Source organism: Lepidochelys kempii, chromosome 4, assembly GCF_965140285.1.
Source record: "Lepidochelys kempii isolate rLepKem1 chromosome 4, rLepKem1.hap1, whole genome shotgun sequence".
NCBI classification, from domain to species: domain Eukaryota; kingdom Metazoa; phylum Chordata; order Testudines; family Cheloniidae; genus Lepidochelys; species Lepidochelys kempii.
The window spans coordinates 34270530-34284428 of record NC_136383.1 but is presented as its reverse complement, the minus strand read 5'-3'; the positions used below and the strand labels follow the sequence as shown (position 1 = coordinate 34284428).

Sequence of the window (13899 nt, the reverse complement as noted above, 5' to 3'; positions counted from 1 at the left end):
TTCAACCAAAGCTCGATGCTCCAGCATCCCTAGTCTCCAAACCACTCCTACAGTCTCGCTCTGTTTCTTCACACAACATTTTTGCTGTCTCTGTTCTCATTACCTTCTTGGGTCTTTTCCTCCTCTGATTACTGCCGTTGTACTTCTCCCCACCATCACTTTTCTGGGCTGCTTCTCCATTCATCATTTTGAACAGTTTCGGAAGCAAAGAGCTCTGCCATTAAACCCTCCCAACTGTACAGACCATTTAGTGAGTGTGTCACTTGCTGGAGAAGAGGAGGGGTGTATGTGTGCACGTCTGTGTGTGTGTGTGTTGGTGGGGGAGGGAAGAGGGCGCACTGGGAGGGTGAGCATGATGATGTTGCCATGGCAGCAGCTGCCACAACTGTTTATCTGACTGCATTGTTAAATCTGATTCAACCAATTAACAACAGAATCTGGATGCTTTACAATGAAGAAAGCCTTGAACTGAGAATGCCAGGGTCTAGCACAGGGTGCAGGGATCAGCATGATGACTAGCTGTTGCTTGATACAATCTCCTTTTTTATGAGATGTGGGGAAAAGGCTGCACAAGAATCCCTGTATGTGAGAGCACTTCAACGCAGAGCGGATACAAGGCACATAAGATCACTATAGCAAATTTGCAGTGCTTCCTAAACCCAAGGGGGTACATTACATTTTATGCAAAGGAAGGATGCATTTGGCAAAATTCTGCTTTCAGTTATATACTGGTGTAAACCCACATCTAATTCTTACTCCAGATTTGCAGCATGGTTACTGAGAGCATTCTAATTTTGGAACATTAAATTCTGATTACAGTTATTCCGTTCCACTTGAAAAGAAACCCACAAAGATGGAAGTCATATTTAACTAGTACTTTCAGTGGAAAGAAAAGTTGATAGTGTGAAAGGAAGAAATGAATGTTAGAAGCTAGACCTTCTCTTACCTGGTATGCCTGCTGGGCACAGACTCCTGATTTGTTTTATTCTAATCAAAGAATCTAAATCAAATTTATGAATATATTTTGTTGGATCCAATTCTTAAGTGGGCAAAATTCTCATTCCCAGGTGCCATAATACTTCAATAACAGTTTTCTGCCTGTGTTAGGACTGGAGCCCTGCATAGCCTTCCAGTATTCTATCCAACCTCTCTAATTCATGAATTAAGATTTATTATTTCAATTACAGTAGCAGACAGAGGCCCCAGTCAAGATAGGTTCCATGTTGTACTAGGCGCAGTAGAAACACACATACCCTTGTCCTGAATCCCATGCACATTAGTGAAGTCACTGCTGTAACATCAATAGACGAAGAAAACTACATGTGGAATTGTTGAGATTAAGTCCAAATCATACTAAAATGGTTTCCACAGTGTGAACAAATAGTTCAGAGTCTAAACTAAATCACCCCCACCTTGTTTTGAAAGGACTGATGTAAATGCTTGTAGGAATAGCAAAGAAAGTTCTTTATTTCTTCCAGTGAATATGCTAACAAAAATACTCTTCCACTTACTACTGAACAAAGAAACAGAGAAACTTGCCCTCCTTCCTTAACAGTAGCTAGGGTGAGGGAAACAAAAGGAAGAAGTCACTTTAACTGCTTACTCAGTGGAGGAGGAGGAGGAGGGGTGAGAAAGTGGAAAGGAACCAATAAGGCATGAATGTGCAGTTCCATGACTAAATCAGCTGCTAACACAACGAACATCTGCATCATAACAACAATATGTTCAATATGCAACAGCAGTCTGCAACTCTTTATTTAGAGCTACTTAGAGGTGACTTTTTTCTTAGTAGAAGTAGGAATCTTCATATTGAAGTAAGGAGAGGGATAACTCAAAGAAGGCAGACACAATATTACTTTGCATCTGTTATGCCATAATTAGAGCTGTAATTTGTCATGGTAAATGTTTGGGGAAATCATGGAGAAGTCATTTGTTATTAGTGTCAGGAATCATTTGTGAAACCTAGAAAGACATGGGCGTGCTTTTAACTCATAAGCAAAATACCCGTGTGCTAGAGTAATTTTTAAATGCTCTATCTTAAATGCTCAGCTGTTTTCCCTTTCGGTCCCTTTCCCTTGTAGGCCTAAACTTTTAAAACTTTCTGTTTACATCTATATCCCAACTACAAAACTGCTCCTTGATGTGCCTTGGGATAAAGTACTTAGTGTTTGTTTTGTTACTGTATGAATTTCTCTTGCAAACGTCACAAAAACTGGATAAATTTAAAAACATGGATTTTTAAACTATGAGAATCCCAGACAGAAAAAAATATTGACACTGGAAAAAACAGCACACTGCATCACTGAAGAATCATTGACTATATTGTATTGCAGTGATGCAGCTTGACTTAGAAAGACCGCTCTCTTCAACTCTGAGGCTTGCCTCAGGCCCCCGAGAATATGGAAGCTGCTATCCCAAATTTCACTCTACATTCTACATCTATTGTGATCTTCCAGCTGGAAAAGGAAAACGAAAACATGGCTGCCAGAGAACTCTGACAGCCAGGGAAACAGGCAGGAAGTCCCAAGAGTTATTCATGGTGGAAGGCTAAAGCCAGATAAAAGAGAAAGACTAGGGAAAAAACAAGGCTACTGTCACTGCAATGTGGCCAGGCATCGGTGAGAGCTTGTGAGATCAGGGGTGCATGAAGCAGGTTTCTGAGATTTTCACTTTGATTAGGTAGGCTTTCAAAAGTTCTCACAGCTCCGCCCTCACATAAGCTTTTGAGAACACAAAAATATAGGGGGAAGCAGCCACTTCTGGCCAGAAGAACAGACTGCAAACAAAGGAGGATTATTAGATATTAAGAATAGGTGTTTTGCTAGTGACAGTGTGCATTTCTTCTCAGATGTTTTCCCTGTTCTGTTAGCTTATAATGGCAGCAGTGCAGCATCACCCTTATGGGAGATCACGGGTATACTGTGACAATATTCCAAAAGGAATAAATTGAAAAGCTTGTTGTGACAAGCATATCAAATACCTACTAATGGGACAGACAATGCTAGAATGGTACAAACTCGCTGAAGGACGACATCCTCATTAACCTTAACTCCTGTTTCCCTGTTTTCTCTAAGTCTGGGAATTAATTTTTGGCGACAGGATCTTACATGCAGTCATGGAAAATAATGTTCACACTCTGACATGTTACAATTTCTTATATCCTGTTACCACAGAATATGAAACTTAGTAAATAGGGAGTCAAACTGTTTATCACTGAACATATTTTATGTGAACTAATAATGCCTCACTTGGCTCAGATAACTTAAAGTCAAAGAGAAAGGATGTTGGATGTCCCACTTATTCCTCAGTATTCTTCAAACTGCCAGCCTGCTTAATATACTCCTAGATAACAGATGGCTGGAAGAAGCCCCAGGTGGGAGAGATTTGCTGGTGCCATGTTTATATCTTATGGGGTCCACTTCCCAGTGCACAATGCATTAGCTGGCAAAACGCTATACAAGCTGTCAGTCTTTTAACATTGGAGGCCCTTAAAATTATATGGTGCAGGGATTGAAAAGTTAACTCACTAACAGTGGAATGGTTCAATCACATACATGATAAACAACCATCAGCTTCCAACAGGAAGTCTGACCACAAAACAATTATGAGATCAGTGGTTGGTAATACATGATCACCAAGATCCCATGAATGAGAGTTTAGGTGTTCAGATGGAACAGTGAAAGGAAACTCTACTGTCCGTATCTCCTTGTAACTAGTCTTTTGATCTATTTAATTTGAGATGGACCCAAACCAGTAATTATGACAATGGAGAACTTAGCTAGTTCGCTTCTTATAGCTAACTTTAGTCCCTATGCATTCTGGAATTATCTATGAAAAACTAAAGGAAATAGTACTCCACAGAGACGGAGCAGTATAAAATCATCTCCCTTCGAACAACTTTAATGGGGCTGAATAAATCCTGGTTTCAATTTTGTTCACAAAGCTGCCAAAGGATTACACATCCAGAAGTCCCTAAAAACACACAACAGCAAGCAAATTATGGAACAGTTCTTTGAAAGTTCCTTAACAACATGCCAGCTAGTCCCCATGAAAGTGTTCAAGAATCCTCTTGCAGCAGAATTAAATCAATCCCTTTAATCTGATAAGTGCTCTCTTAGTTTGTGAGAAATGCTTCCTTACTGAATTGCTTGTTTTGTTTTCAATGCTACGAACTTCATGCCCAAAAACATTTGCTTTGCTACTTGAGCTGAGGGAGAATTTCCAACAGCTGTCAGGAACAGTAGTCCTGATACAGCGCAAATGGCTATTGCTAAATATTACAGTGTCCAACATATCAACACATCCTAAGAGGCATAGTACACTTCACCAACACTCTCAGAACTGTGATTGTGGGCAAATTTTCATAGTTTGGTGCCTAAAATGAGGTGCCTAAATATGAAGAGGCCTAATCTTCAGACGCACCAAGCAACCCCACCTCCAAGTGAAGTCAACATGAGCTGCAGATGGTTCAGCACCTTTGAAAATCAGGCCACTGCTATTTAGTTGTCTATGTATGATTTTAGTAACCTAACTTCAGACACGCAGGTTTGAATATATTAGCCACACATTTCAGAAGCAATTTACTAACCCAACTATATGCCCAAGGAAACCCAATTGCTACAAAAGGAGTTCTGAAGTTTCGACTTAGAAGTCCTTTCTATCATGGAATTTGAAGGCAAAAATGCTTAGTTTGGGAAAATAAGGTCAGGGAGAGTAAAAGCTTAAAGTATACTTTAATTTCTTTGCAGTAAGGAAGGGAACTTACTTCAACTGAGGCATCGATGACAACAGTAGCACCCAAAGGAAAAAAAACCACTACCATTGAACAGGGCAAGAGAAAAGTCTACCTTCTCAAGCTTCTGTTATCAAACTGGATTAAACAAAAGACTTCATATCAACAGATGAGATTCACCATTGATGGAGACATAGGAGGTGAAAAAAGGGACTGGATGACTCATGGGACTGGCACAAGAATATGTAAACTTTCACCTCTGGATCAAGTCACTGGCATCTGATCAGTGTTTGCTAACCTTTTTAAATGGGTGGTCTCAGTCAGGTTTTTAGTGAACAGAAGGCCACCAAGAACCAGCTACTGGGCCCATCTGAAACATGTCAGAATGGAAGAATGATAAATCATTCAGCCAGCAAACAGTTTCCAGAGGCAGTTAAAATAAGTAGTCAAGAATAAGTAAACAAGGAGTCTGTTTGACGTCAAGGAAGCTGCAGTGACTTACACCAGCAGAAGATTTGGCCCGAGATACAACAGGAATGTCTACTGCTGGGCATGACTTTAGCCTCTTCTGAATCTACTAGCAAATTGGATGCTTTCCATTAGCCAACTTTGCATCCTCCTTGTTTACTGTGAAATCAGGTTTCTCAGATATATCCTGTTTTTCCATTTTAATCCATCCCAATTTGGGAGCCAGTCATCTGACGATTTGCCTAAGATTATAGACAAATGTGATGCATGAGAGGAATTTATGAAAATAGTAATAACGGTTGAAAAGCATTTTGATAGTTCTTGAAGGTGAGAGAGTTAGTACTTGTCAGAAAGCTCTTTTCACGTGTTGTTCTACTCACCTGCTAAAGAATCTTTTCTTTCATACCAATAATCTTTAGCATGCAACTGACAACCTTATCCATGACAGTCTGCTACGTAGAGTACTAGGTCAGCCACCCAAACAGGAGAAAGTTGGCATGTTTTCTTTGAATCAGGAATCTAAGAAGGGAGGACCACTGTACTCTTCTGATTCCTGAATCTCCTTTTAATTTGGATTATAGGCTGCTCTCAAAGTACACTGAAAACAGGAATTGCTTCAGAGTGTACCTCAATGTGTTTTAAAGTATAATACAATTTAGGAACCGATATTATAATGAGATTGTGTAGGCAAACAGGATAATCATTAATGCACTAAGCAATAGCTCTCACAGCCCTGGAAATCATGGGCAAACACCAAAAACTTCTTTGGGATCGGAATAGATAAGGTAAATAATATCCCTAGTCTTAGTTATTACAGAATTTAGGAAAAAATCAGATTCTACAGCAGATTCTACAACAAGCAGCAGAGATCATAGTGTGATCAAGCTAGAAACAATCCCAAACTATTTTCTCTGGTTTTCCCTCAAGCTTTTTTCACTCCCCCCTGCCCATCCCCCACCTACACTTCTCTTTTGCAATAAAGAAAAGAATAAACAATCTGTTACATATATCACCAAACTAGAAAAACTTCGAAGAGGAGACATTTTACCATTGTTTTCTTTAATGGATCAAGCTGCCTTCCCCGCACTTACTCTGACCATGGGAAAACATAGGAAGTGACATCACATTTTACATGAGCAAGAACAACAGGCATGGGCCCCATGTGTATGAAGTTAAGAAAGATCAAACAATTGAGTTAACTGACATTTCCCATTTGGCTTTTAATTTGCTTTCCACTCCACCTTTCAATATCAAATAAATGTTGATTTCATTTACAGTGAAGATCATTGATGCAGAGGATGTGAAAAAGAAGTGGGTTTTGTAGTTTTGATAAAGACCCACAATAATTTGCTGAGCTTTCATTAGCTAAGTTATTCAGACAAAGGATTAATCAACTAATTGATGCTCCCCTTTTCCAAAGCAAATTAGATTAAAGAGATTTATTTGCATCCATATTATTGGTTTTATTGCTTAAACTACAACACCAACAGCTTTTTCACGTAGCCTTTCCTGACCCACCATGCAGATCTTACTTAGATTTAAGATCCTCAAGGCAGGGACTCTCTTTATCTGTCATGTGTTTATACTGCACATAAGCATGGTGGGTTACTCATCTGCAATTGGGCACTACTACAATACAAATAATCATTCTGTAAAGCCAAATCCACTCCCACTGAAGTCAACAGCAACACACCCATTTAATCCCACATGACAGGCATTCAGCCATTACAAAGAAAAATAGTGAAATGGAGAAACATTAGAAAGATATATCATATTCAAATTAGGACTTTCCTCTGCAACACTGGGCTATTTCATCCACATTTATGCCACTTCTTGGAGCGGGGTGGGGCAGGGGGGAGTAATTCCTAACACACTGAACATATCAGCCCACTGATCAATCTTTCACTGAATTCAGAATCCAACCTGTCATTTAAAGTATAAAAATACATTTAATTGTTGCTATCACTAAAGCACTTGTGTGTTCCACTTGAATAAATGCAAATGTTTTGCTTTCTCAAAAGGCAGATAGTTGTATTTTGTTAATAGTGTCTGTATTTAATATTCATTAATTGTTCTGCACTTATTAAATGGTCTGTACAGGATGATCTTCTGGGGTTTCTTGAGTCTCCCTTGAGAGGTTTCTGGTTTCTACTGGTTACCTTGATCTCAACCCTGAGGGCTGCATCTGTCCCACAATGATAAGGAAAGAACAATAGAGTAAATCACAGGGGGAGGGAGGGAGGGAGCGAGGGAGGAAGGATTAGGGGGTATAGGAGACCAGACCAACTATGGTTTATCATTAAAATCATCAAACCAGGCCAAAATGGGAGGTAGGAGAGAAGGGGAAAGGGTAAGGCATTTATTTTTATTTTTAATTATATCTTCAATACTGGACAAATGGCATTTTACATTATTTCTATCCCTCAAGAGGAATGCTGAAGTTAAACTATACATAATACCTAATAAACCAGCACTTCTGCACTGTTATGTAAGAGTCTCCTAAGCGATAATCATTCTCTCCACAATAAGTGAAGCACAGACAGAACCAATAGCAGACCCACAAAAAGACAGAAAGAAAAGGAGATCAAGTAGGTGGCTTTGGAGTGGATTTCTTTTAGTCAGAAAGAAAAACTATAGAATAAAAAGGAGACAGAAAACAGAAAGAACTAAAGTAGATTATAGGTAAAGAAGAGATGCAGGAGTAGGTATGCAAAATAGCCATTAAAACAGTAATTAAATAGGCTTTATTATAAAGCAATCAAAAGGTACAAGTCAATCACCATATACAGACACAAAGGGCAGATTCCATGTTGCTCCTTTCTATGCCCAGCACAGGAAAGGATGGGTGAAGTGGGAAAATTCAGGCCCCTTTGGACCTTGCAAATTCTGGGGCCAGCCATCAGCACAACTTAAAGCAACCTAAGGACTGGATTTCATACCTAACTAACTTGCACTTGGAAAGGTTTGGTATGAAATGATTTTCCTTCTGGATTTATACCATATTGATATGAATAACCTTCTGGTGCATCCAACTCAAGATAATAAATCATACCCCATTTTACAGCAATCCTCACTCTCTAAAGAGATACAAGTAAAGTTGTCTAGATATACTTTTCACTTATTTTTAAAGTAAGTAGGTTAAATAATGCTGGTCAGGTCTGCATTTTTTTCTTTGTTTATGTCAGCACCAAAAGTAATGGACAGCAGCACAGAATAAAACTGTCTCCCTGTACATTTTTAAATGTAACCTGTTCACCCTTTGTTTCCTTCAGAATCACAAAAAATTTACATGATGATGTGTCATGCAGCAGAGGAGTCAAACACTTCATTTATCAACATGCTAGAAAGCCAGAAAACATCTTCAGTGACAAATTCACCTGGTTTCAGAGTAGCAGCCATGTTAGTCTGTATCCGCAAAAAGAAAAGGAGTACTTGTGGCATCTTAGAGACTAACAAATTTATTTGAGCATAAGCTTTTGTGAGCTACAGCTCACTTCATCACCTGGGTGACTCATCTCCCCAGCTGTGTATCTGCTATTGTCAGGAGACCTCAACACAAAGGTATCTAACCCTTTGTTCTTTGTGTATGTTAATACTTTACCGTGTGCTTGTTTTCTGTTTCCATTAGCCAAATAGAACAGAGATTGAATTACACAAAACAAAAATCAGAGGGAGAAAGAGTTGTTCCAAAGCTATTATGCAAACACAGGCATTTAACAAGCAACAGTTGTGAGAAACCCACAGGTTTGGTCTCCATCTTGGAGAAACACAGAGTGACAAACCCAGTGAGTAATTGGCAAGGGCTAGGAGCAGAATCCAGGAGTCCTCTCTCCGAGCCCACTGTTCTTACCACTAGCCCACACCCTCTCTTTCACACTGATCTTTATTACAATTATGCTTGCACTATTTGCAGGGGCAGGAGAGGAGGTCACTAACTAAGACAAAGCAAAAACATATCTGTATCAGAATTTCACTTGTGAGTTTGTTACTGGCATTTAACTTTTATTTTGGAATTGCTAAGGATTGATGCATGTAGGTTTTAATTCTACAGTAAATATCACTCTACAGAAATATCAAGGAACATTTCTAAAGAAACATTTTCCATCAAGGACTATGATTTTATATAAGATTCTTCTCAGCATGTATAAATAATTTAATGAATGCCCAATTCAACAAAGCTATAAATTGAAATAATTGTAACAACATTCATAAAAGAGTTTATCCATCTTCAGATAATGCAGACAAATATTGTGGAACCTGGGTCCCTTCTGTGCTAGAGATGGGTGTAATTTAGAGTACCCAAGTCACCTGATTCACTAGACCAACTCGAATAATTCTGATATTGACTGTAAAATGTGATCTGTTTGGTTTTTTTTACAAAGGCCCCAGTCACTCTGCAGTAGAATATTAATTACTCATTTGTTTTACACATATCAGATCTTGGTTTAGAGTTAGCTGCATCTGACTGCTGCCAAGTTGTTCAGAAGAACATTTGTTTGTGAATATATTGCAGATCCTCCAAACACATATACACAACAGATTCCCACACAATTAAATTGCCGGGCAAAATCCAGACAAAAACAATAAGCATGTTGCAATGCATAAAAGTGCAAAGGAAATTCTTTCAGGGCTTGTAATATTCTGTCCTTCAAATAAATTAAAACCTATTAATTGAATGCACCATTTTCTTCACAGGGAGAGCTGCAAATCAACCATTTGCATCAAGCATCCATCCATAAACTCTTTTCAGTAGACCCAAAGCTAGGAGTAAGCAGACTAAGCAATTGCTTAGGACCCGGAGCAGCTCAAGAGGGTCCCCTTATGTGCTTTTTGTGTGTTGTGTGGGGGCCTCCCAAAATATTCCTGTTTAGAGCCCCCAGTGGGCTAGCACCACCTCTGTCACTTGTTGTAGTTGAATTTACATGATGTCAAATGACACCACTGTTTAGCTGACAAACTTATAGGCCTCTCTTTTTAGAGAGGCAAAAGACTGGGCTCTCAAGCACCTTAAAATTATCATGTTGGTCACATGCCATCTGGCGATTGCTATAGTAACCAGACACCTGGTGTGGATAATTTCGGACTAGAAACATTCCCTCAAGTGCTTTGGATTTTTGGTTTTGGTTTTTCAGTTAGTTAATTTGTTTATGTTTTATTTCAGGGTGAACAAGAACTGACTGTGTTTGTCTGGGGAGGCAACGATTACCAGAAGTGAATTCAGAAACCAGTTTTAATGCAAAAGAATGAGGCAAAAACATCATCATTTATGTCACAGGATCTCAATTCATTGGATTTACATTATCTATGAGAAAAGCGTGTCTTGTCTTATAACAATGTCTCAGAAGGCCACAACAAAATAATGAACAATGTTTATATTAAGCTCTGTCTCTGTGCCATGAATTATAATAAGCCTATCAGAATGAAAATATAAATATTACAGGAAGGGCTGGTAACAGCCCATATTATTGATTGCCAGATTGTTTTCAGTTGCTTATAATTTTGTCAAACTTTAACCATTTGGGATTAAATTTGTCATACCAAGTGTTTGTCTCAGGCTAATTTTGGGAGGGAAATTTCTGCTGAAACAGTTCAGCTGTTACTAAGAACAATGCTAAGAAAAATATGCTGTTTTTCCTGTGTTAAAAAATTCTTTTCTTTTCTTTGAAAAGCTCTATCTCACCCACTGCTTTTGAGCAGGGATTTGAAATGTGCTATAAAGTGCCTTTTGCTTCCTTATGAAAATTGACAAATGTATCCAAATTTTTTTGCCTTTGAAAAAATTGCCATTGGCTAATGCTCAGTAGATGTCTTAGATTTTAGCAGCTAAATTCCCAGAAGGTTCCATCCACGCTGCTCCAGTCTGGCGCTGAACAGGACTTTTCATGCAACTGCAATTCTGGACTGCTGTGGACCATGCCAGGTCTGGGTCTGATCACCTGAACTGAGAATGGAGAGCTTGTCTCTCCTGTGCACTCAGTGACTCACATGTTAGGCAGCTTAAAGGAAGAAGCTGAATGGTTTGAATACAGAGGGGATAAGAGCTGGACCTCCAGGGGAAGGGGGAAATAGACTGAAACAAGAAGCTTGGGGGAAGAGGTGGCAAGTGGCACTAGAGGCTGATAGGGGAGAGAGTGTAAATCTGGGATTGGGAGCAGCTGGACTGAGGGGAGACTGGGACTAGCTGGGCAGGGAGACTGGGAGTCAAAACCAGTAAGATGGAAGGGAAAGAGGAGAGAGAGGGTGTGACACTAGCAGAACAGGTGCCAGCTCTTGCCAAGGCTTAGGCTTCAGCTGAGCACTGACAAATTCATTGCGGAAAACCAGTCTCTTTCACCTGTGTGTTAGTGTGGTTAAGATGGCTACTGGATTTATAACAATGTGTTTAGACTTTATGAAATGCTTGTAAAGTTGCTGCATGCATTAATCTCAGTTACAATATCTTAAATATTAGCTTATAGCACTTGATATAGTTTTTGCTTCACTTTTGCTTTGTAACTGTAAAAAATGTTTGCTGAAATTGTGAACACAGTCAGGAGGGATCATCTCTTTCCCTATCAAAACTAAATAGGCCATTGCGAGACAAGCTGACAAGAAAATTTTTCATCTGTTGTTGTTTGGACTCTCTCAGGGCCAGAGCTATGAAACAGAAGCAGAGATCCACAGGGTCGCCCTAAAAGACATTCAAAGCTGACAAATTACTACAGTTCTGTCACCTTTTGAAACCACAGACTAACTCATTTGTGTAGATATATTTGCCTGCTTTAACCTTGTACTAACGCTCATTTATTTTCTTAGTTAATAAATCCTTAGATAGTTTACTATATGGGATTGGCAACAAAGCATTGTCTTTGGTGTAAATCTAAGGTACAAATCAACCTGAGGTAAGTGACTGGTCATTTGAAACTGGGAGTAACCTGAATATTTTGTGAGCTTTAGGGTATAGCATCCATCTATTACTAAGTCCAGCTTACCTGAGTGGCAAGATGGACTGAAATGACCAAGGGGACTGTCTGTGACTCCGTGGTAAGACTGGTATACTGTTCTAGGAGTTCACACTTGTTACTGGGTTGGTGAAATCTAATTATAGAACATATCACCAGTTTGGGGTGTCTACCCTGCATCTTGACAGTCTGCCCAGAGGTTGGCACTCACGTGAGCCACTCCAAACTGTGTGATGGAGCAGAGGAGAAAAACTGACAAGAAGCTGAGGTTTTGAGGGAGAACTGGGACTAGTTTGACAGAGACTGGGAAACTTAAGAGGGGACAAAGGACACAGATTTGGAAGAGGAGTCTGGGAGGGAGGATGGTGAGGTTGGGACTGGGTGCCAGTGGGGATGGGGAACATGAGTGAGGGGAGGTAAGGACTGGGAATGAGGAGCCAAAAAGGGGCTGGGCGGGGCTGGGAATGGCTGTGCAAAGAGACTGACACTGTCTGGAGGGGTAAGACAAGGACATGCTGGACAGGGAGAGACTGGGAATGGATCAAGCAGTGGAAACTGGCTAGATGAAGAGAATAGTACTGGGATGAGGAGCCTGGGTAGGGAAGAGAGAGAACTGGGACAAGGACAGGTTGAAGGAGATAGGCAAGTTGTAGAGGAATTCTTGGGGGGAAATAGAGTCTATGCCCATTAGAGGACACTCCTTTCCAGAGCCTGGAATGGAATCCTAAATTCCAGAGTCTCACCATTCCTCTGCTGTCAGCAAATGTCTGTGAAACCCTGGCAATGTGTCCCATCTCCTTCTAGTGCTGAGCCACAAAGAAGATGGCAGCAAGAAGATTGCTATCACTTGCTCCATTCACTCAAATGGCAGAGATCTGCGTGAAGGACGTACATATTCCAACCCTGCTGATGGCCCATATAGGTGTCAGTATAATGCCACATGTTTAGAATTTCTGTTTTTTCAGTTTGTTTGTTTTTTGTAAAGCTAAGATATTACACACAAGCAAGTATGTTAGAAGAACACTATTAAGACTGCAACGCCAAGCACTCAAAAGTTAGAAAGTAATTTGTACAACCTTAATTTGGCCTCTTTGTGAATATGTATTATTAGTCTTTCACTACATGATCACATACTATTTTTTCCATAAAACCATTGCCTCATTCAGTGCACAAAATGGATGGTGCTTACTATTCAATACTTTGTTTTCTCCTCAGCTTTCAATGTGTGGTCCCATGTCTTATTTATTGCCTATTATCAAAAACCTTGCTCTGAACAGACAATTTATTTCCTCACAGGCTTTTCTCTGGTGCTCATCACTACAGTTTCCGAGTGCTTCATAAACATTAATTAATTTTCACAATGCCCCTGTGAGGTGAGGGCATGGTATTACCTCCATTTTATATAGAGAGATACAAAAAGATTAAGGGTCAAATATTCACTAATTCTGGGTGCCCAATTTGAAATACCAGCATCTGATTTTTCAGTGTATGCAGCATTACATAGCACTCTATATATTCAAGCACAATTCCCACTGACTTCAGTTGCAGCTCTGAACGCTCAACACTTCTGCTAATCAAATGCCAGGATCTCAAGTCAGACACCCAGAAAAAGAGGAACATACAATTAGTGACCACCTGTGAAAAGTTTGGTTTAAGTGACTTGCCCAGAATCACACAGAAGCTCTGTAGTAGAGGCAGGGATAGAATCCAAATTGCAGGGTACCATTCAACTGCCTTTGCCTTCCTGCAGTCTCCTGC

At 39.8% G+C, this 13899-nt stretch overlaps 1 protein-coding gene across 8 annotated transcripts in view; it reads right to left on the bottom strand.

Annotated features, from left to right (window-relative positions):
* The window catches only part of ANK2 (ankyrin 2), a 566593-nt gene that overhangs the window by 372553 nt on the left and 180141 nt on the right, over nt 1-13899 (bottom strand). For 2 of the 8 annotated variants that reach the window (XM_073340924.2, XM_073340931.2), the window contains exon 1: nt 104-286. The exons of 3 other annotated variants lie outside the window; for them this stretch is intronic. In XM_073340924.2, coding sequence (XP_073197025.2) covers nt 104-187 — 84 coding nt within the window. In that variant the 5' untranslated portion in view covers nt 188-286. Of the gene's footprint in view, nt 1-103; nt 287-13899 lie in introns of those variants that run through there. 3 more of the 8 variants (XM_073340948.2, XM_073340940.1, XM_073340943.2) reach the window with 2 other exon arrangements.